This window comes from Brachyhypopomus gauderio, unplaced genomic scaffold, assembly GCF_052324685.1.
Source record: "Brachyhypopomus gauderio isolate BG-103 unplaced genomic scaffold, BGAUD_0.2 sc60, whole genome shotgun sequence".
NCBI lineage: Eukaryota > Metazoa > Chordata > Actinopteri > Gymnotiformes > Hypopomidae > Brachyhypopomus > Brachyhypopomus gauderio.
This window is the reverse complement of record NW_027506881.1, coordinates 2,150,792-2,175,110: the sequence shown is the minus strand read 5'-3', so window position 1 is coordinate 2,175,110 and position 24,319 is coordinate 2,150,792. Positions and strand designations below refer to the sequence as shown.

The window sequence follows — 24,319 nt, the reverse complement described above, 5'->3', positions numbered from 1 at the left end:
GGCCACCGTAATTACTTCATTTTCGCCGCGCGGACCCTCGCACGCGTCAATTATAAACCAGGCTTAAACCTAGCTTTAAAGCACTTCTACGGCACTTACAAGGTCCATTTCAATATTTCCCAGCTGACTCAGGTTCTCTCTTAAGCTCGGTTTCTGGAACGGAAAACCTGAGCTTTCGTTAACTCTGAGTTTACTTACCCGCTTTCTGGAATACCCTCCTGTTCAGTCAGCTATTTGTTGTGAATCGAAATACAGTTACATATGCAAGCATTTTCAAGTACTTTAGCCTAAATTCCAGCACTTTTCAAACCTGGAACACAATGCACAATTAAAATTCGTCACGTAAATTTTCCGCCGTTTGCGAGGTGCAACGTTCACTCCCGAAAGTATAAATTCAGCCTTAACTTGTCGCTGATCACCTACAGTGTTCTCGCACAGCTCACACACACACGCAGGTATGTACACACGGAATTAACACAAACGTAGCGCTTTCAAAATAAAAGCGTCACAGTTGTATTGCACGCACGACATAGATATTTGTTTCATTTATGATTGGCCTCTCATTATGATTGGCCCCGGACAGAGACGCATAACGGGCCGGATGTGGCCCGCGGGCCGTTGTTTGCCCAGGTCTGGTGTAGGGTGAGAGGGTGTATGGTCTCAAAGTGTCTAATTTCTCAAATGCATGCTGGCACCAGAAAAGCAGATAAAAATTATATATAATTGTAACGTTTAGACCAGGGGTCTCCAACATGTCGCTCGCGAGCTACCAGTAGCTCGCCACCCCTTTCCGAGTAGCTCGCCAAAGGGCTAATGAATTACATATAAATTTGTAAACCTAATTGGACCCATTGAGAAATCTACTTAAATTTATGTCCAATCAAAATTCACAGTTGTCCTTCCCCTTCTAACACTAAATGATTATTCGCCAATTATACAACAGTTAGTTCACAATCCGCCTGGTTGAGAAGTGTTCTAACCCTGCAGATATGTGTGATAACAGCACGGTATTCTCACTCTCTGTATCACTCCGCGGACGCGTTGTCAAGTAAAGGCATGTACATATATTCACGATAACACACTCCCTCTCGTGTTCTATTGCTCAATTAACTGTCAATCAAAAAGTTAGGCTGCCGTCAATATTGAATAAACCAGGGGTCACCCACGTCATAAGTCGCCCGTGGGCTTGTTTTAAAAATAGCTCACTATAGCGCCATGCACCAAAGCGCTGCATCGTTTATGTTTTTGCTACTATTATAGATTGTCCGCGGTTGCTAGCGGTCTTCCCGCTTAGCAATTGACACTCGCACACGCAACTTTCGTTCACCACCCAGCCCCAACCAACCACCCCCCCCCCCCCCCCCCGTAGCCCTCCGCAATAACTGGTATCCAAGAAGTAGCTCCCAGTTCCAAAAAGGTTGGAGACCCCTGGTTTAGACAATGAAAGACTTTTTTTGCAAAGTTTACTAGAGCAACACCTTCCTACACAGGCAAACAAACATTAAAGCACAAGGAAAGACTCAAACCACTAGGAATATATACACACCAATAACAGCAGAGGACCAGGTTCAGCTGAGTTCAGTACCGGAGGGCGGGGATACAAATACGAAGGTGTGGCAAGAGACTTCTGCACATGAGAAAAGAAAGAAAGACACAGTAGGTATATCAGGTATATCGTCTCTTCTGTACTATCATCGTGTCTTCAGTACTATCATCTCTTCTGTACTATCATCATGTCTTCGGTACTATCGTCTCTTCTGTACTATCATCATGCCTTCAGTACTGTCGTCTATTCTGTACTATCATCATGCCTTCAGTACTATCGTCTCTTCTGTACTATCATCATATCTTCAATACTATCATCTCTTCTGTACTATCATCATGTCTTCTGTACTATCATCTCTTTTGTACTATCATCAAGTCTTCAGTACTGTTGTCTCTTCTGTACTATCATCATACCTTCAGTACTGTCGTCTCTTCTGTACTATCATCATGTCTTCAGTACTATCGTCTCTTCTGTACTATCATCATGCCTTCAGTACTGTCGTCTATTCTGTACTATCATCATGCCTTCAGTACTATCATCTCTTCTGTACTATCATCATATCTTCAATACTATCATCTCTTCTGTACTATCATCATGTCTTCTGTACTATCATCTCTTCTGTACTATCATCAAGTCTTCAGTACTGTCATCTCTTCTGTACTATTATGTCTTCTGTACTGTCGTCTCTTCTGTACTATCATCATGCCTTCAGTACTGTCGTCTCTTCTGTACTATCATCATGCCTTCAGTACTGTTGTCTCTTCTGTACTATCATCGTGTCTTCAGTACTATCGTCTCTTCTGTACTATCATCATACCTTCAGTACTATCGTCTCTTCTGTACTATCATCATGTCTTCAGTACTATCATCTCTTCTGTACTATCATCATGTCTTCAGTACTATTATCATGTCTTTTGTAATGTCGTCTCTTCTGTACTATCATCATGTCTTCAGTACTGTCGTCTCTTATGTACTATCATCATACCTTCAGTACTATTGTCTCTTCTGTACTATCATCATGTCTTCAGTACTATCATCTCTTCTGTACTATCATCATGTCTTCCGTACTATTATCATGTCTTCTGTACTGTCGTCTCTTCTGTACTATCATCATGTCTTCATGTCTTCAGTACTGTCGTCTCTTCTGTAAATATCATTGTGTCTTCAGTACTATTGTCTTTTCTGTACTATCATCATGCCTTCAGTACTATTGTCTCTTCTGTGCTATCATCATGTCTTCAGTACTATCATCTCTTCTGTACTATCATCATGTCTTCAGTACTGTCATCTCTTCTGTACTATCATCAAGTCTTCAGTACTGTCATCTCTTCTGTACTATTATGTCTTCTGTACTGTCGTCTCTTCTGTACTATCATCATGCCTTCAGTACTGTCGTCTCTTCTGTACTATCATCATGCCTTCAGTACTGTTGTCTCTTCTGTACTATCATCGTGTCTTCAGTACTATCGTCTCTTCTGTACTATCATCATACCTTCAGTACTATCGTCTCTTCTGTACTATCATCATGTCTTCAGTACTATCATCTCTTCTGTACTATCATCATGTCTTCAGTACTATTATCATGTCTTTTGTAATGTCGTCTCTTCTGTACTATCATCATGTCTTCAGTACTGTCGTCTCTTATGTACTATCATCATACCTTCAGTACTATTGTCTCTTCTGTACTATCATCATGTCTTCAGTACTATCATCTCTTCTGTACTATCATCATGTCTTCCGTACTATTATCATGTCTTCTGTACTGTCGTCTCTTCTGTACTATCATCATGTATTCATGTCTTCAGTACTGTCGTCTCTTCTGTAAATATCATTGTGTCTTCAGTACTATTGTCTTTTCTGTACTATCATCATGCCTTCAGTACTATTGTCTCTTCTGTGCTATCATCATGTCTTCAGTACTATCATCTCTTCTGTACTATCATCATGTCTTCAGTACTGTCATCTCTTCTGTACTATCATCATGTCTTCTGTACTGTCGTCTCTTCTGAACTATCATCATGCCTTCAGTACTGTCGTCTCTTCTGTACTATCATCATGCCTTCAGTACTATCATCTCTTATGTACTATCGTCTCTTATGTACTATCATCATACCTTCAGTACTATCGTCTCTTCTGTACTATCATCATGCCTTCAGTACTGTTGTCTCTTCTGTACTATCATCGTGTCTTCAGTACTATCGTCTCTTATGTACTATCGTCTCTTATGTACTATCATCATACCTTCAGTACTATCGTCTCTTCTGTACTATCATCATGTCTTCAGTACTATCATCTCTTCTGTACTATCATCATGTCTTCAGTACTATTATCATGTCTTCTGTACTGTCATCTCTTCTGTACTATCATGTCTTCAGTACTGTCGTCTCTTATGTACTATCATCATACCTTCAGTACTATCGTCTCTTCTGTACTATCATCATGTCTTCAGTACTATCATCTCTTCTGTACTATCATCATGTCTTCAGTACTATTATCATGTCTTCTGTTCTGTTGTCTCTTCTGTACTATCATCATGTCTTCAGTACTGTCGTCTCTTCTGTAAATATCATTGTGTCTTCAGTACTATTGTCTTTTCTGTACTATCATCATGCCTTCAGTACTATTGTCTCTTCTGTACTATCATCATGTCTTCAGTACTATCATCTCTTCTGTACTATCATCATGTCTTTAGTACTGTCATCTCTTCTGTACTATCATCATGCCTTCAGTACTGTCGTCTTTTCTGTACTATCATTGTGTCTTCAGGACTGTTGTCTCTTCTGTACTATCATCATACCTTCAGTACTGTCGTCTCTTCTGTACTATCATTGTGTCTTCAGTACTATCATCTCTTCTGTACTATCATCATGCCTTCAGTACTGTCATCTCTTCAGTACTATAGTTTGCATTTAGCATGGCTGCTACATGTATATAATACATATTGTCTATTGCTTTAGTCAGTAGCGAACCGTGACCATTAAACTTGGGCCCGCTCCCATTCCCCCCAAAAAAATTTGTTTCCTCTCCTAATGAACTGCAATAAAGAAAAAAGTGAGATGATAGTACAGCTTTAGAAACGCAATAAACAATAACATCTGTACTGGATAAGGTTCCAAACAAAATAAGGTTCCACAGCTCCGTGTTCCTCGTAAGCGGAATATGTAAACGATGCGCACGAGGGCATCAAAGGAATTAATCGAGACCTCAAACCACAAAATCAACAAACTAGCTAGCGGTGGTACACTAACGCTAGCTAGCGTCGCCACAGCGGGCAGAAATTATCATACAGTTAAGCCCGCCCACTAAGAGGGAAGATATAATTGGTCAATTTTACAGTCATTTGAAACTGGAATTGCGCTGAATTATAACTGCCAGGCCCTCTGTAAACAAACAGCGGGCATCACAGTCCTGATAGGGGGAGACACAGGCTCACAGGCTTCCACTTAACCCCTCACCTTCCAACACAGATTGAATAGACACGGGTGAATAATTTATTTGCTTATATTTTTGTAATTGTTTAGATGTCGATTGGCAAACTGTAAGTACATAAAATAAAATTGAATAATTATATATATAGGCGTAGAGGGCCCTGACGTTACCCCACTGGTTTTAGTGAATTACCAAACAACACAAGGGCATTAATTTTCCTCAAATTATTAATAATGTATTCTAGATATTTATTTTTAGATAAAATCTGGACCACAGAGTCGTGTTACTGTTAAAATGACATTGATCAAACCACAGGGAATACATTTTTGTACTAGTCTTTTTCCATTAAACGGCATGAGCAAGTTATTTAAGGAGCATATTATCATGGAAACAAAACTGAACTACTGGAGACTATGAGGTCAATTACTCAGTGAAATGATCTGGAAGCAATGCATCACAGGGTATCACAGGGTATCACAGGGCATCACAGGGTATCACAGGGTATCATAGTGTATCACAGGGTATCATAGTGTATTTATGACGTAATTTCTGTGCCAAAACTAGGGGGCGCAAAAACATAAGACGATAAACATAAACATGCAAAGCATTTAGCGAGCCCAGAAAGCACTAGAATGCGTAAATGTGAGTCGCGAGCACAGAAAGACAAATTTTGTGAGCGTTTGTGTTAGCGTGCTCAAACAATCTTTTTTCATGCTTGAGTGTTTTTCCTTCTCAATTTTATGATGGTTCTTGCATGACATTTGCTTCATCTTTTATTTGCGTGAGTTTTGACAAGGGGCATTTTTGGCACTTTGGGGGTGGGATCATGGGAGTTTCTGCCAGTGAATGGTATTTCCGGATAGCTCTTGGTTTTGTGACTAACAGTACACGTCAGAAGATAACGGAGCACGATGAATGTAGACATACCCTATACTTAAGTTCACCTCTGACCACGGGACTTCACAGTATTACTTTGTTACATCTTATACATCTTACTGACAACCTGACTTATTTCCTTTTTAACATATTTGCCAAATATTTCCTAATTATGTCTAATTCTCTAGTTTGGACAAAACTAGAGTGCTCTTATATAAGTTATAATCACAGAATTCATGGGACTGAAAAGTCTGGTTAATGTCTTTTTATTTTGGTAACTTATCTGGACATGTAGGCTATTCTTTATTAAGCACATGTCTCTACATTTAACAAGGGTGCAAATGAGGGGAGGAAGATTCTGCCGAGGAGTCAGAATTTGGCACAACAACCGTTCCTGAACTTCATGTTATAGCGATCTAAGCGATCTATAGCGAACTAACCTAGCTAGCTTTTTAAATATTCAAACCACTTAACGCATCAGTACAAAAACCCATTACCACGTTAGTAAAATTTATCATAGGTATTACATGTTAAGTGTTAAGACTGTCTATTAAAATATACTTATGTTAGATCATTTTACTTTTTTACAAATTTTACAAATTTAACTTTTAACCTGGATAAGTTGCTAACTCATCTGTCTACGTGTCAGTCACAAAACCAGGAGCCATCAGCCAAAAGCATTCACTCCCATGAGCCCATCCCCAAAGTCCCAAAAATGTCCATGATCCCACCCCAAAGTCCAAAAATGCAAATTTGTTTGTCATGCGAGAACCATCATAAAATCAAGAAGTAAAAAACCACTCAAGCATGAACAAAGACAGTTTGAGTGTGCACACTAACACAAATGCGCATAAAATTCTTTCTGTGCTCTTTCACATTTACGTTTGTGAAATATTTATAACTGCACGTTTAAGTTTTTCACCATGTGTTTTGGCACGGAAATTATGCCATATGTATAATTTACATTTACATTTAGGGCATTTAGTAGACACTCTTATCCAGAGCGACGTACAAAGTGCTTTGCATCTGTATATCACAGTGTATCAGCTAGTATCACAAAGAATCACAGTGTAACACAGTGTAACACAGTGCATCACAGTGTATCACAGTGTTTCAGAATGTATCACAGCGTATTATAGTGTATCACAGCGTATTATAGTGTATCACAGCGTATCACAGTGTATCACAATGGCCCTGGTGGTCTTGGTCTTACCAGCAACAGACACTCTTGCTGGAGGACTTCAGATTTTGATCAGGTCTTTTGTATTTAGTCTGAGGAATCACTTAAATCTGTGGCAGTACTGATGTTTCTTACTTGCATTATGTAATATGTTGAATGTGATGACATTCTGGTCGTTACATAATAATACACTAAGAGATCTGGCCTACCACAGCATGTCATGCCCTGTGGCTGAAGACATGCAGATCCTCACACATTTCTGGCTAATGATCAATCACAGCCTTTTTGTGTGAGGGGCTTGATGTTGGTTTGGAGGGGGTTTATTGTGTGTTTGGAGGGGGTTTATTGTGTGTTAGGAGGGGGATGATTGTGTGTTTGGAGGGGGATGATTGTGTTTGGAGGGGGATGATTGTGTTTGGAGGGGGATGATTGTGTGTTTGGAGGGGGTTGATTGTGTGTTAGGAGGGGTTTGATTGTGTGTTTGGAGGGGGTTGATTGTGTGTTTGGAGGGGGATGATTGTGTGTTTGGAGGGGATTGATTGTGAGTTTGGAGGGGTTTGATTGTGTGTTAGGAGGGGGTTTATTGTGTGTTTGGAGGGGGATGATTGTGTTTGTAGGGGGTTTATTGTGTGTTTGGAGATGTTTGATTGTGTGTTAGGAGGGGTTTGATTGTGTGTTTGGAGAGGTTTGATTGCGTGTTTGGAGAGGGTTGATTGTGTGTTTGGGGGGGTTTGATTGTGTGTTTGGAGAGGTTTGATTGCGTGTTTGGAGAGGATTGATTATGTGTTTGGAGGGGTTTGATTGTGTGTTTGGAGAGGTTTGATTGTGTGTTTGGAGAGGTTTGATTGTGTGTTTGGAGAGGTTTGATTGCGTGTTTGGAGAGGGTTGATTGTGTGTTTGGAGATGTTTGATTGTGTGTTAGGAGGGGTTTGATTGTGTGTTTGGAGGGGGTTGATTGTGTGTTTGGAGGGGTTTGATTGCGTGTTTGGAGAGGGTTGATTATGTGTTTGGAGGGGTTTGATTGTGTGTTTGGAGAGGTTTGATTGTGTGTTTGGAGAGGTTTGATTGCGTGTTTGGAGAGGGTTGATTGCGTGTTTGGAGATGTTTGATTGTGTGTTAGGAGGGGTTTGATTGTGTGTTTGGAGGGGGTTGATTGTGTGTTTGGAGGGGGATGATTGTGTGTTTGGAGGGGGTTGATTGTGTGTTAGGAGGGGGATGATTGTGTGTTTGGAGGGGGATGATTGTGTTTGGAGGGGGTTTATTGTGTGTTTGGAGGGGGTTGATTGTGTGTTTGGAGGGGGTTGATTGTGTGTTTGGAGGGGGATGATTGTGTTTGGAGGGGGATGATTGTGTGTTTGGAGGGGGTTGATTGTGTGTTAGGAGGGGTTTGATTGTGTGTTTGGAGGGGGTTGATTGTGTGTTTGGAGGGGGATGATTGTGTGTTTGGAGGGGGTTGATTGTGTGTTAGGAGGGGGTTGCTTTGATTGTTACAAATACTTTGTTATGAAATGGCATGTGATGATGTTCCTCTGTGGTAGAGCATGTCAGCAGATAAAGGATGTGGAGACCAGCTTTGTGTTTGTTTATGTGAGCAGCAGGCACTCACCTGCACACACACACACACACACACACACACACACACACACACACACACACATCTACCCCTGCACACACGCACACATCTACCCCTGCACACACACACACATCTACCCCTGCACACACACACATCTACCCCTGCAGACACACACACATCTACCCCTGCACACACACACACACATCTACCCCTGCACACACACACATCTGCCCCTGCAGACACACACATCTACCCCTGCAGACACACACACACACACATCTACCCCTGCACACACACACACACACACACACACACACACACACACACACACACACACACACACACACACACACATCTACCCCTGCAGACACACACATCTACCCCTGCACACACACGCAGTGGGGGGGACTCTGGTAGTGAGGGGGAGTGGGGGTGCAGTGGGGGGGACTCTGGTGGTGAGGGGGGGGGGATATTTTCCCTGTCCAAATAAATAACCTGAAGTGGCACTGGAGTTGATGCAGTGTAGCCGCTTCCTGTCCGTGTTTCCTGCAGTCAACACTTATTGCTTTATATCTCAATTAAGGAGCCCTCAGAGGAGAAGAATGAGAGAAAGAAAAAACAGAGAGGGAGAGAGAGCACAAATGAGGGTGAGAGAGAGAGCACAAATGAGGGTGAGAGAGAGAGCACAAGTGAGGGTGAGAGAGAGGGAGAGAAAGCTGATGGTCAAAGTGCTACAGGTCAGGACCTTGAGGTTGTAATGATTAGCTGATGGGTGTTGCACGTCTGAGCATAAACATATGGCAGAGGATGGAGACGGAGAAAGATAAAGGGATAGAGGGAGTGTAGGAGGAGTGAACAGAGGGAGTGTAGGAGGAGTGGAGAGAGGGAGTGTAGGAGGAGTGAACAGAGGGAGTGTAGGAGGAGTGAAGGGAGAGAGAGACAGGGAGCCACACTAAATGTTGAAACAAGGCCAACAGCAGAAGTGTTTGTTTGGTTTTCGTAATGCACACACACACACACATATATATATGAGCGTTTACATAAAACACACTTGAAGACTCAGTAAAACAGACAACACACCTCATTGGCTAAAGGACGTCCACCAACAAAGGCCAAACGTCTTGACGGGCTGAAGGAATCGCCCCATTTAAGCAGAGAGAAGCAGCTGGCTAGAGTTGCGCTCTGTAAACTTTTACAGCCGTCTATGCGCGGATGATCTGTGCAGCTGTGCAGAGTGAAAGGTTCCTAAACATACCCTGAAGGACGTGACCTCTGACCCTGCAGAGGGAGCAAGGCACTGAGACTGGCCCAGTGAACCGACTGTTTGTAAATACCGCCAAGCAAATCCTTTTGGACACTGCTCCCACAATACAACGCTAGGCATGGTAGCGGACATTGAACCTGCACTGAGCAAAGTCTTGAGCAATCGTGGATGCTAATGGCTAATGTGGCTTCACCCTGGTCTCCCTCAGACCTAGTTCTTTCAAATGAGGAATTTGTGAGGAGATGTGAAACTGACTGCTTTCTAAAAATCACTCACCTTCTTTTCCTCTGCATGTGGACGGCAGTTTCTGTGGTAACAGACAACCGATGTGGACTGTTCAGCCATTTCCACTTGAGAGCAGTTGGTATGATTCACTGTGATTCTGTTGCTGTCGTCCTGTGATTATAGCTCGCTGATATCACTGTTGCTTTGTCTAGAGAACAAAAACCACAAGCAGCTCAGATATGAGAAAAAAAGTAAATAAAAATTTTGTCAATTATTCTTAGGTTTGACACTGGAACGAGACATCATATCACATCATAATACATCATAATGCACGATAACATAACATCATAACACATTAAATCACATCATAACACCATATCCACTGAAAAGGCTGGATTGATTTCAGCAGAATGACTGTGTTAGCATCACTGGCTAACAACAGCTCCTCACCTTATTCAGCAAACACAGCACTATATCTCACTACACAGTTTATTTACACTGCAATAATAAAATTCCCAGCACTCCCAGCCTGTCGCCACGACCCTTTAACAAGCTGTGACTCTATACACAATACACACAACCTCCCTCATTCACTCAGATGGTCACATCTACTCCCAAACACACAAAGACAAGAGACAAGGTGTGACCAGCGCAAGGATCAGTCAATCTGAGGTTCAGATAATGAGCTCATTATCACTGAGCTCCAGAAGACCCTAACCCTAACCCTAACCCTAACCCTAACCCTAACCTAACCCTAAGAATATGTAAGAGAATCTTTGAATATGTCACTGATCATACGTGACATGCTACAGAAGGGCAGTAGTTAATCAGAAGGGCAGTAGTTAATCAGTGTTTCTGGAGAGGATAATAAAGTTATGATTTGTTTTGTCCTTCATCACCCTTTCTGACTCAAAAGGTCTGTATGTCATAATAAACTGAAAATGAGGATATGAGAAAAGCTCAAATGGTGCACAAAGCACACAGCTGAAGCACGGCCACCAGAAGACACGCGTACTATTACCTATTAGGAGACACTGGAAAGACTGGGACACTAACACTGTATATGACAGCTACCATAACTTTCCTATACCTCATGGTATTAAAAGTTAATGCTTGTCACATTTATATGAAGGCCATTTGCTTGTGCAAGATAAAGCCCACTTCATTTGACATTTAGTCCAACTTTACATAAGTTTTGTCATCACACCTGAGCACATGGGATAGTGTGAATTGACCTCTGGGATGGTCAGGCTGTCTGTGTGACTTTTACTCGCTAAATTCCAGCGTAAGGTGATTACAGTTGTGACTCGGCCATGTCTGTTGCAGGATCACTGCAGTGCACTTGAAAGCAGCTATAAATCCCAAAGCCATAGGCAGCTCAATTATAGAAGGAGAACTAAACGCCGTCTTTGTTCCACCTTTGATGACAGTAATTTGCTTCCCCATCGTTGTTTTTGCATCACAGCAGGCTGTCCAGCTGTGGCTGTAATCACTGGTGTAAAAGTCCACAAATACATTCACTGTGGAGCCAGTCAGGGCGCACGATAAATCACATGGCAAAGAGCACTAAGCACTAATTAATAACAAACTACAAGAACTTCTCACAAATGATGATATGTCACAAAATTGGCAGGGGAAACGTTGCCCAGTCTTTCAGGCTGGAATATGGCCTGTTTATAGCCACATAAAGAAGAGGGTGGGAGGCCTTGGGAGAATTTAGATTAGTACCAATAACAAACGGTGATTAGACTTAAGTGAGCACACAAGCCATTACTTTAAAAGAGGGTGATGAAAGGGTTCCTCAGTAGTCCGTGTGCAGGTGGTAAAGTCTCGAAGGGCTTCCCCAAGCCAGAGAGCGATCCAAGGACAACCAGGCTCCGTCCAAAGGCAGGCCTGCTGAGATGGGGCGGGAGCCCACAGCCGGGCTTTCTCCAGCAGCCGATGCCCCATCGTCTGTGGTGGCCCGGGCGGTGCAGCAGTAGGTAACCAGAGCCAAGGTGGAGTGAGAAAGGAAGGGAGGAAACTCAGAGCGAAACCATGAAAAATGTTGAGTATGAAAATGTCTCCCTTGGTTTATGGCTGCGCAGACAGGCGTCCAAGAGAAACACATCTTTAAATTTAACTTTAGATGCTTCTCTTAGCCTGTTTTTTTCTCCTCACCCAACTGGCTGGCAGGGGCTCAGCTTTCAGAAAGCAAAGCCAAGTTGCTTGGAAACTGCGACCATGTTAGAAAAGCACTCAATAACGTGCGTTTTTCAGAACGTGCCGACAGCTCTTGTGGGTGTATCTCAGTTTTCAACCAAGGTGAACATGTGCAGATCAACCCTTAAGCTAATAAGTAGTTCCAGACTATTACAGTTCTCCTCAGTAATTCCTGTATCCCAGTGTTAGGAGCAACTTACAAGCATGAATAAGACAACACAAACAACAGTCATTAAATTAAAACATGTAGTGTCTTTAAAACATTATCTATTGTATATTAATGTATATACTAGGCTACATTACATTTTCACAGGTTTTAAAGGGCCTGGGTATACTGGCCTACTGATGCCATGCATTATGGGAACTCTGTATTTATACTGAGAGATAAATGCAGTGACAGTGTGCTTAATGTGAAGAGCGTCTGTCTCTCTCTGGACTAAACATGTTAAGATTAAACTTCATTGTTGTCAAATGGAGAGACAAGGAAAACTCAGACATGGAAAACTTGGACAAGAAACGTGGATAACGAGAACGTGGACAAGGAGACCTTGGACAGCAGTGAAACAAGTCATTGATTCACATTTCCTTAATGAAATTATGTCAACATTAAAAATGAACTGAATAATGAATTTCATAAATTATAGATTTTAGAATTCATGTCATAAAAATGCAGCATAAACAACCTAACATCATAATGACAAATATCAGATATTACTGAAGTCTCTCTTTGGGGTTATTGAATAATTCCAATAGGTTATTTAATTAAAACCAAGCCTGTGCTTTATTTGTGTGCAAATGTTTCCTTTATCTCATAAACAGGACACCCAGAATCTTACAATGTTTCTCTCACTTTTTTCTGAGCAAAGTAAGCCATAACTCGTATGGAATATACCTACGCCAGTGTGTTGGGCTGCTTCACTTCCAAAAACATCTTCATGTTGCTCTTTCCCCTACTACATTTTCCACAGATATCATATAACATTCAGCTTGTGACTTAGAATAGAAAACCCATCCAGCTCCCATTAACTGTGCGTTGGGATGTGCTACAGCCATGCTGAGATGTTCTCCATGATACAAAATGACAATTTTGATGATTTTTTAAATATGATTTTTATCTATCATCAGTAGCTACTCGCAGTGAAATGTAAACTTGTGAAACATAAATTTTAATTATTTGTGTGTTTAATGATTTGTTTGCTTATTACAAATGATTGATTTTTAGAGACGCTACATAGGTATAAACAGAAGTACAAAACAGAATTGAACTTCATGAACTATTACTGAAGGTTTGGGTTTAAATGCTGACCGCTTGGCTGGATATTGAGGTTGTTAAACACCACCCATAGTAGGAAAGTATCTAAACTGTTTAAGCTTGATTCATTACAAACAGACTGATGTTGCCTGCTCATAAGACACTCATTAGACACTCACTGTCAGTTTAAGCAAAGCTTTCAAGCCTCTCTCAGATAATGCCTCAAAGGGGACGTACCAGGCTGGACGTCCGTCTAATCCACAGGCTAATGTGTTTTGAAGGAAAACACACAGCGCGGTAATTTATTTGAAGTAACTCCTTTTTCCAAAATGTTTAAGTTGGGATGAGAAATGTGTCATGCAGCTCCTGCACTGTCGTCTTTAGGTCACACTGAGTCCCATGAAGAGCTGTTGAAATGCTGGAGATGGACATTATAGACCCAGATGGTCTTTCTCCTATACTGGTAATAAAAAGTCTTAAGACACTTCACAAATCAAAATCTGTAGTTATTTTGTTAACCATTTAGACTGTTGTTGTTATTTTATGTTTGTGCATACAACCATAATTCATAGGTTTGTAAGGGCTAATCTGATACGCACACATGCATGCTAACCTATGTGATTTATACGGGTGCCGGAGAGACAAAATTGAGCAGGCTATACCTCACACACTGATAAAATGGCCTCGGTACAGTTTCCGTGGAAAACGTTCGACTTTTAGCCTCAAAACACAAATTTCCAGACGTCTCAAATATGACTGAATGAATGAGATTTGGAAGCAATCAAACGATCACATGCACCTTACCCACTAAAGTGGGCGTTTATTCTGGAGTTAAAAAAACGAAATAAAAAACGTCCTGCGAGGAAAGAGCAGGTAGTGCGGGAATGTGAGTGGAATCCAATCTGTGGTCTTAAACGGAAAAACCGGCGATCTCAAGAGGTCGTCCCCTCTCTCCGGAAGAAAGAAAGTGGAGCCCATGGTGAAGAGAGCTTCTGGTGGTCTTTGGTGAAGTCAGTAGACACCATTTCCCTGGCAGAGGTTTATAGAGATGTGCGCCATGACTGTGTGTCTCCTGCTATTCCTAAGATGCTCATATAGGTTCAGTGAGGTGAATGGAAACGCAGTCATCCCTAGCCTAAACCTTCATGACTTTATTACTTCGTTTTACACAGACGATCAGTGTCTTTCTCCTTTTGTGGAAACACTGTGTATTTGATATCATGGGTTTAGAGCAGCTGAAAATGTCTAGATCGTTATGTCAGTTGCGGAGTAATTTGCTGGGTTGCCTGTGATAAACAAAAATAAATTTAAAAGTCTGTATCTATACAAACCCAGTGTGTAAAAGCACAGTCTATATGTTGGAAGAGATTGACTGACCACATCTCCTTGGTTAGTCTTAGTTCACGTTCATATCTCGCTTTCTCTCTCACGCAAATAAAAATGCTTCAAACCACCGTTTTGCTGTAGCCTACTGCCGTCTTCATTTTACTCTTTGCATCGGAAGAAAAGATTACGGGATGTACTAGATTTATGGTTGTCTTTTAAAATCTAATTCTTCTCGCAGACGTTAATGCGCCTAGCAGACAGCCCTGGGGATGGGGCATGCCTCTGTGTGCTGGACTCGTCTTTATCTACACTATCTTCACAAGAGATGTTGTGCCTCATGACTGATGAAATATTGCTTACGTTTACAACGGGTTTCCGTACTCTTTCAAATTCTTCTGTTTATATAGGCGATTTTAATAGAGGCACAACAGGATAAGATATAACGATTTGTCTTCATGTAGCCAACTGAATAATAAGTCCCGTACACAGTACTCTGTAAAGCTTGCATGCACTCGATAGATCATTTACAATCAGAAATTTATGTACGACAATGAAATAACACTGAATAAAGGAGTCTAGGACTATAGGCCTACTCGATCCGTTTGTTCTATTCCGCATTTCTGCGAAAAGTAAACAGTCATTCGTTTGACTTGAATATAATATTTAGTTGTGTTGCTGAATGCGAGTCTGCGATCGGGTTGTTTATTATAGATGCTGACATTAAACATCCGTATAGCCTCTCACCGTGGTGAGGCATCAGGACTCCTTAAATGGTGCAGGGTCCGTTCGCTTCGCGTCTGGATTCATAAGACATGCTCGTCCACTCTGTTGCTGATGTCTGGAGCCAGCAAATGTTCACACACTATAAATCCTTTAAAGCTATAAAGCTATAACTGTAAAGCTATGCGTTCTCTGTTTATTGGTATACGAATTTCCTCACCTTTGTCAGAGAGAAAATGGCTTAGCATAATTCCATAACCTGCTTTAGAAAAGTCTACTTCACCATTTCCCATGTCCCTGTAATAATATTTTTAATAAATATCTAATACAGTATTTTCTGCATGCTGGATAAGGGGGTGACCTGGAGCAGATACGCGTGTGTCCCGTTACGTCCTGCTGAACGTCGGCGACTCCGTTGACGGTGAAGTGAAACACGTGGAAACATTTCAGCAGCAAAAGCTTGTTTGTAAAAACAAAAACGTCGTTCTTGGGGTTTTGTGTCAAAATGATGGTCGATACTTATCTCTTCAATGGTTAAAATATATATGAGTATTAATACAGAACACCTTTTTGAAATGTATGTAATATGGATAAATTAACTTGAAGCGGGAGGCAAAATTCCAATATTACCGTATCGCAGTAATTCAATAATAATAATAATACTTTAAAAAGTAATAATGATAATAATATGTGGTTGTTATTTTATTCATTTTTTAGACGTATCAATGATTCCAAGTCCGTGGAAAGAATAAAAGTAACACTTTTATTTACATTTTCAGTGCAAATACCGACTAACAAAATATAATACAATCAGGTTCATGAGCTTTAAGATAAGATTTAAATTGCGCAAAGTTCCCAGACAGTCACGAGTGGTTCAAGTGAATATTCACAATAAAAGTTAAATGTCCTTTGTACAGGACAGATGTGTGCCATCAAAGTCCAGGTGTCCCTCAGAAGACTAGAAGACCCGAGAAGACCCGAGCAGGTCCGTCTACTGCGTTCTCCATTAAGACGTCTCTAACATTTGGACATGGATCTCAGTGGTCATAACAGTTTGGTACTGGTCGGGCTTGATTGTTTTTGCATCCATAAGTTCATAACAGCATTTGCGATGATGAAGTTGTCTCCGTTACAGCGTTTGTCGGTGCTGTATCCTCCGTGTTTATTGGGAGAGGCCCGTTCATGATCACGGTGGCCTTGTTGAGTTCAGAAACCTTCGCTTCTCTTTTGTCGTCCGGTTCGTCCTCGCATTCAGACTCGCTGGGCTCGCTGTCGCACTCCGAGTCCTCGGGCGCTTTTAGCTCGGTCTGGGTGACGGATTTATCCGGCTCGTCCTTCTCTTTATCCTTCTGAGCTTGTGCCTCCTTGGAGTGTCTCCATTTCATTCTCCGGTTCTGGAACCACACTTTAACCTGAAAATGAAAACACTGGTTAATACATCAGCTCTTCAACCCTTTATGAATTAGTAGCCTACATAAAATTAGAAATATAGAATTACGCATGTTAGACTCCAGAAAACAAGTATATACTACGTGGTGACAGCCTATATCTTTATGATTGGCGCAAACAAGAGAAACTGAATGATATAAACAAGATGTGCTCGGTTTTGTTCTTTGAAAAATACAAAATGATCACGTCCACTATCACATTTTACTGTAAACGGAGCGAATGTTTCTGGAGACTGGACTGGACATAATTAAAAACTCTTACACGAAGATGAGACACTGCTTTGACCTTCTAGCGCTTGCAATCATTTGTCATAATAGACTTTCGTTTCCCTGCATTTCGCAACTTGATTAGAAAACTTTCTTCTGCCTTTTTATTGTGTTTCCTGTCATTCTGTCACATGGTGCATTTATATCCTCACATAGTTTACATAGTTGAGTAATGTATTGCAGGGATTGCTTTATTTTGTGCAACGTGTCTAATAATTTAAAACGTAAAGGTAGTAAGAGTATTTTATCCTGGCCTACCTGTGCGTCTGTGAGGCCCAGCATGGCAGCAAGCTGCTTCCTGTCTGGCTTCGTGACGTACTTCTGGATCTCAAAACGTTTCTCAAGTCCCTTTCGCTGCAAATTGGAGAAGACAGCTCTAGACCAAGATCTTTTCCTCTTGTAGGTCTGTGGCATTGTGTCTTTGGTGAGGACTGCATAGGGCCCTGTCAGAGTAAAATAACAAAAAATGGTTAGAATGGCATTGTGTGTATTTTCAAACACTTCAGTATTTATAAATATCGCAATCTTAGTAAATGTTATTATGTAAATAATTTACATGTTGAAGCCTGTCAGTTGCGCTCATGTACTGCAATAAAAATAACAACACAGGCCTGTGTGGGCCGTGGATATTACTTCTTATTTTAGCAACGCAAGTTGATGAATCTGAGTAAAATGCGTTTGTTGGGATTGTCTGGACGGGAGCGCTACACTACCTGGGAACGTGTCCTGATACTGATGCTGCTCTGATAGTCTGGAGACACTGCCTATTGAGTTCATGATGGAAGACAGGTCGTTCATCCCCGGGTCTAGGGGCGCCAGGTACTGGCCTGCGCTCGGCTGCGCCTGGACGGCTGACTGGCGATTCGAGCTAACAACGGGCGTGAGATCTGTCACGGACGAAACAAATCAATATTTTTGAAATAAAATAAAGTGTAAAAATTTGACTTACGAAATAGAAATGTTCACATCTTTCCTGCAACTTTTCATTTAGTCTTGCTTTTTAAACCTATTCTAAAAACTAGAAAATGGGTCTAGAACAAAAGAATCTGGAAACGTCCTAAATTTTGTGGCAGGTCTTAGAGGGATTCGAATTTAGTTTAAGCTATTTTATCCCCAACCCCAACAATCTCTTCTAAATGTACTTTACCACTGTGCTTTCAATTATTATGGTCAACATTTTATTCTAGGTCATTGACAAGTAAGCGCATTTTAAACTTATAACAAGTACTCAACGTCTTACCTCTCAGTGATGATGATTCTTTCGATTTTGGTTCGAATTCTGTAGATAAAATCCGGTCAATCCCGAACTTGAGGTCTTTGCTAGAAGGCGGAGGTGCTGATGGAGAATGAAGCGCAGTTCTGGCCACAGAAGTCAAGTGTATTCCGTGTCTGTGGTAGGCAGACGCGCCGTTCACTCTGGCACCGAAACCGGACGCGTCCGGGCCCAGCGGGGATGGGCGAAGCGGAGATCCCGAGGAGTGGACCTGAGCCCGGGCTCCCATCTGGGCCAGAAGTGCTGACGACCCAGGGATGTTCTCGGCGTCTCCAACATGCAGGATGTCAGCAATGCAAAATGAAGGTTTTTTCATTGTATCCATCGCAAAACCACCCGAACAATACGCGGACCATAAACTAAAATTGGAAGCGTAGAAGGGATTGAGTCCAGTCGTATACATCCTCCTGCTGTGCCTCACTTCTTCTTAATCAGTGAAAGAGGGAGTCACAACATTAAGTTCATGTGATAGTTACACGCGCTTTATTTAATGAAGTGTCTCTCTTCTCAACGCGCCAGAAATGTTCTCGTCAAGTATGAAACTCCGACCGTGGTCCAAGAAGTTCTACGCAGAAGTTTCTCCTAAGTCAATGATTGGCTCGTGCTCAGCCAATGAGAGTTCAGAAAACGCTCCCACGCGCCCTGGCCGCTAAGCGCAGTGTTAATAACAACGTAAACGTGCACACGCTAACATCACTATTAGACGCCATCATCACTATTATCTAATTATATCTAGGCCTACCGCACTAAATATATATTGACAATCTAAACAGATATTGACAACTCATTCACTTACTTGTTTATCGCCTATTTAAGAAGAAAGTGTTAAATTGCCACTACAAATACAAACTTTTTATTGCTTGTTTTGTGGCTAAAATATTATGATAACAAACTGATAAGAATATAATCAATCACCAAGCAAAAAAAAAAAAAAAAAACAGAATCCGTCACACACAAAAAAAAAGCCTAAACCAAACTTAGGATTTAGGAACAATGATAAATAAATTATTTCGAAATATATTATATAATATATATAATATTGCTGTTCTTAAAACGACGTCAAAACTTAAAGAAAAATTAATTTCAGTACTACGACGCGTTGGCCCACAAGGCTAGTTGGTGGTAGAGTGAGATTAGGAAACAGGAGTTTCTAGATGCAAGTCATCCTGTTTGTGATGCTCGGACTCGAGCCTAAATGAGCGGATATTCCTGCTAGATTTATCCGAAAATAGAAGATGCTTTAGTATTTTAGGATACAGCAGAGGTCCTTATTTCCTCCGGAGTGGGGAGGGGGAACTTTATAATGACTGTTAGGGCTTCCTTTTTCAATATTTGTGCAACTTTATCTCAACCTGCAAGTCGCACAGTGACGCAGATCCGTCCCTGTGCTTATAATAAACAGAGGAAATCTATTCTCCACCGAAACGACAACACAATTAACTTCAGAGGCGATACTTCATCCATATGTACAAGTGGAGTCGATCACTCACCTATTATTACTGTGCTAGAAATAGAACTCTGGAGAACTGGAAATACAACAACAACCAAAACAATATATTATTATTGTATCATTATTATTATTATTATCATTATCATTATTATCATCATCATAATTATTATTGTTATTATTATTAATATTATTATTATTTTCGTTCGATTAACACCATAACAGGTACTTTGACGACGACTATTTTATAGTGCACAGTTTTAAATAGGCCTATAACTAGAAGACTTCAATGTAACTCATTCATTGACGTTCATAAATGTAACAAATATATGGGTAAAATGTATTGCAACGACAACAGATTAATTTATCGCCAAGTGTTTTAACAAATGTCTCACTATGGTTATCTCTTCCTTTTGAGACGTTCATTATGGCTGATTCATTACCGGAAGGGTCTATGACCCTGACTACCTCCTATCACGATGTTTTCGAGTGACACTTTTCCGGTTTAAATTTAGAGATGAAATGTAACGGTTGCCCTCGACCACGCAGTCACAACAATATGGGGAAAAGGATGTTGGAGACGCGCAGGGGGGAAGCGCGGCGTTATTTCAGGTGCGCAGAGCCGTGAAACACCGACGCCCCGACGCCCGAGCTCGCGCTCTCCCTGACCGGGCACGCGCAGCAGGGGTAGGACCTGCTCACAAACCTGCACGAGCCAGCAATACTGGTTGGATTACAGCTAGTATGATGTTTGTACAGAGAGAAGCAGAAAACACAACCGTCTGGATTGGTGCAAAACATTATTCCAAAATTCATCATTCCAAAATTCATATACCGTATTCAAATGTATCAACCATAAACAAACAAATAAACAAACGCGTCAGTGTGAATTTTTAAATGATGTAATTTGCTCGTTTACTCGCTCTTGTGCGTGTTCCTAACGCACGCGCTCACTCAAGTGAAGTTGATACGCCGTGTCGCGCGCTCAGCAGAGTCATGCACGATGCACTTCAAGTTCAAATTCCTCCCTGGACACAACAGCTAAGCAGCCAGACCAGTAAAGCCTCTCGCGACTTCTGAAGTATAAGAGTCAAATTAAACGACTGTTTGAATATAATTAACATATTCACAGCTGCCACCAGGAACACCTCAGAATACGTAAAAAATGCAAAGCCCCCTGTAATGTTAATGTTATCTAGTGTTTACACTAGACTACAGGCCTGTTTGGATAGCAATACCTATCCTATACGTCATATTTAGATAACACAATGTTGGCAAAAATAATTTCCAGAGAACTATTTCTACCCGACGTGCATATTTTCACAAAATACGTACTGAAACGTTTTAATTAAACATATTTCTTGTTTTAGGATTTTAGAGTTATAAATACTAATTATAGATATCACGTTTGAAAATCTGTTTAAGCAACATTTGTCTCTGGATGAAACACACTGTGAATAATCGAACAGCCACACGTTAACTGCAGCGCGCGCGGATCCGGTCCTCTATGTCAGATGCGTAATATAAATTCTGACGGAAATTTTATATTTCAAAAAACATAATCGCAAACAACTCACTCAATAGAAAATTGAGTGTCATACAATCTTCCCCATGATGTCTCTGTGGATTAAATGGGGGGGGACACACACCTCGGACAGTTGAGCGAGTCTCGGGAGGGACGCGCTCGTGGATGGATCCGCGATTCTCCGACCAGTGAGTTCATGATGTCAGGGTCTGGGATCCTACATGTATCTTCACAACATGCACACTGTCCAAACACATCAAATGCCCCACACATATGGAGCTTTATAGGTTACACATATGTTATAGGATTGAACAGTGCCCTCTGAACCCTGAAGTATTCAGGCTTGTGATGTATTACATACTTCCATAAAAATACAATGTCATTATTATTTAAGGATCTTTACATGTTTTCCAGTCCAGCTCGCGAATCCTTAGCCATATTTTCCGAGAGAGTGTAGTTTAATCCTGCTGTCACGTGTATTGACTGGTTTGTAATCTCTTTTTGAACCAAATCTGTGTATAGACTGTTCATAATATAAACGGTAAGCATTTAGAATAAGCCTATAGTTGACACGAGTTAAACACTGGAGTGTCTGAAATAGGTATTCTTCCAAAGTATGTAAGCATTTTAAATAATCAAAGCCATTTCAGGCCCGTTGTTCTTGCCCTGTAGTTTATGGTAACGTGATCTTTTGGAATATAGTCCTGTGAGACTGCCTCGTATTATTTCTGGATATTTAATGCTGATCCGCTGCTATGAGCAGTGCTGGTTACGAGAGACGGAAGACGCAGCTGCTCGTCACCGGTGACAGGGCTCATCGTTCAGAGGACGTAAAATCTGAAATATTATAACCATCAAATGTCGATGATGGGAAAGTTAGGAATAGCTGTTTTCGTATATCCCTCTAGGCCCCGCAATAGCTGTCCAGAGAGATCCCGGACCATCCGGCCAGTTCCGAGAAGCTCAGTTAGGGCTTTGACGTAGACGTGCGTGGAAACACAGACATAAGGACGACTGGAAGGGTTTAAATGTATTATTCTCATAATGTAATGGTAACAATAATCAACTATCCTATTAACATGTTATTCAATTGTAGTGATGTCACACCAGAGTTTCTCTTGCGCAAATTCTCTAAAAAATGACCCAATTCTGGTATATCTGACTTCATTGAATTAATCTTTAATGAAAGCAAACAGCTCCAAAGCAAACATTATAATGAAATGGTCTAACTTCAGTCTCCACCGTGTCTGTGACTGAAAGTCGTATAAAAATGAATATCAAAATAATTTATTAGTGTGGAGGTAGACACGCGTAATTACACATGATCTGGAGACGTGGCTCGGCCTCCCCTTTAAACAGGGAAGGTTTTTGTTATCTGATGTGGTCTGTATTTAAAGTGAGCACTTCATTTCCCACCATTTGTGTATGTTCTAGAGACATAACGGAGACATTAGATGGACAGACAAACCACGATGGCCAAGTCGACTCGCTCGTTAAACAATAAAGCTCCCTCTTTAATGGAGGCGTAATGGTGTCTCGGTGTCTGCCCATTAAACCCCGTGTTTACACGTCTTGAAGTTCTTTCTCTTGTACCATTTGTGCAAAGGAATCCAGGCTCGCTAATTTCTCTTTTCGTCAATGTACACAGGATTAAATCAAATTCAGGGAGCGTCGCCGGTCGCCTTGCTAAATAAGATGGGCACTAATGGAAACGCGAAAGGTCATAATAACAAACCATTAGTGTTTCTACTCCCAGTGTCCTGGCGGTCACCCTGCCAGCGCGCAACTGCGCACTCTCTCAACTGCGCACTCTCTCAACTGCGCACTCTCCCAACTGCGCCGTGGTGACAGAGCCCAAAACCAAGGCCCGGTTAGGACGCGCTGGTTTCTGTGACTGCTCCATGATCCATTGTGCTCTTGTTTACTAAGAGCCGTCAGTGTTGACGCAGAGCAGATCCCCCACAGAGCTGCAGTCGCTGAGGTTCAAGTAGACTAACGCTGTCGAGTCGCGGCCGCCTTCCTAATTGATGCTATAAGACAACTTTAAGGAAGCAAAGCGTACAAATAAGAGAGGTAATAAAACACGACACCAAAACATTTGGTTTTGCCATTTAACGGGTTCAACAGCTGTCAAGAGACCCGGCGATGCTTCTTCTGAATAAAGAGTTTAAATTCAAACGAAGTGTCCCTACAACGAACGAGTATAAAGCTGATTGTAGACTGGGTCAAGTTGCCTTTATTTAGTGCCGAACATGTACGTGGTTTACACAGTCAGTGTAGCCCATTATGTTTTAGCGCACCCGTTAAAATCCTTTAAAGACATGTTAATAGGCTACATACAAGTAATTCTGTACAATTTATTTTGATGTTTAGCTGGATTAACTTGCATACTAGAGATTTGCTTAAAGGTGTCAGATTTCTAAAATGTTACCGTTACACATTACTAGAATTTTAAGGAGATTAAAAGTTCAGAAAAATTCAGGCTTTATATATTTTTTACTTAACTAGTCGACACATCGACATTATTATATTCGACACGGTCACCATGCCTTTGCATGATATTTTATATATAAAACAAAAGTACGAAAAAAACTCAGATAATGAAAAATGTAATAAATAATGCACTCACTCACTAACAGCATATTTAAAAAAAAAATTAAAGACAATTTATACTAGTTAAATACATTTAACTATTTTAACTAAAATTATCTGATACAATGAGCTCGTTAGCTCTTGAGTTCATTTTCAATCTAGTTATTTTTAGAT

The 24,319-nt window shown here is 41.1% G+C and overlaps 2 protein-coding genes across 3 annotated transcripts in view; both read right to left on the bottom strand.

The window, feature by feature from the left end:
* Window positions 1-10,156: 10,156 nt before the first annotated feature.
* Window positions 10,157-24,319, bottom strand: part of rhpn1 (rhophilin, Rho GTPase binding protein 1) — a 31,285-nt gene continuing 17,122 nt past the window's right edge. Inside the window, exons 17-18 of the mRNA XM_076988172.1 lie at window positions 11,868-12,046; window positions 10,157-10,301 (exon numbers count right to left, since the gene is read on the bottom strand). Coding sequence (XP_076844287.1) covers window positions 11,895-12,046 — 152 coding nt within the window. The 3' untranslated portion in view covers window positions 10,157-10,301; window positions 11,868-11,894. The remainder of the gene's footprint in view (window positions 10,302-11,867; window positions 12,047-24,319) is intronic.
* Window positions 16,343-19,163, bottom strand: hlx1 (H2.0-like homeo box 1 (Drosophila)). 2 transcript variants are annotated; one of them, XM_076988175.1, is made up of 4 exons: window positions 18,549-19,163; window positions 18,022-18,195; window positions 17,567-17,751; window positions 16,343-17,005 (listed from the first exon to the last, which is right to left on the bottom strand). In XM_076988175.1, the coding sequence occupies exons 1-4, from the start codon at window positions 18,982-18,984 to the stop codon at window positions 16,688-16,690; spliced, it is 1,113 nt and encodes a 370-aa protein (XP_076844290.1). In that variant the 5' UTR covers window positions 18,985-19,163; the 3' UTR covers window positions 16,343-16,687. The 2 variants fall into 2 exon arrangements, with proteins under 2 accessions (XP_076844290.1, XP_076844291.1); XM_076988176.1 differs by lacking the exon at window positions 18,022-18,195 and having other exon boundaries at window positions 18,549-19,162.

Bases quoted from the DNA above. Each gene is read 5' to 3' on its own strand.
- hlx1 (XM_076988175.1), bottom strand. From the start codon at position 18,984: ATGTATACGACTGGACTCAATCCCTTCTACGCTTCCAATTTTAGTTTA. The intron at 18,196-18,548 runs GTAAGACGTTGA...CGTCCGTGACAG, and splicing joins AGAATCATCATCACTGAGAG to ATCTCACGCCCGTTGTTAGC. The intron at 17,752-18,021 runs GTAGTGTAGCGC...TTACTCTGACAG, and splicing joins GTATCAGGACACGTTCCCAG to GGCCCTATGCAGTCCTCACC.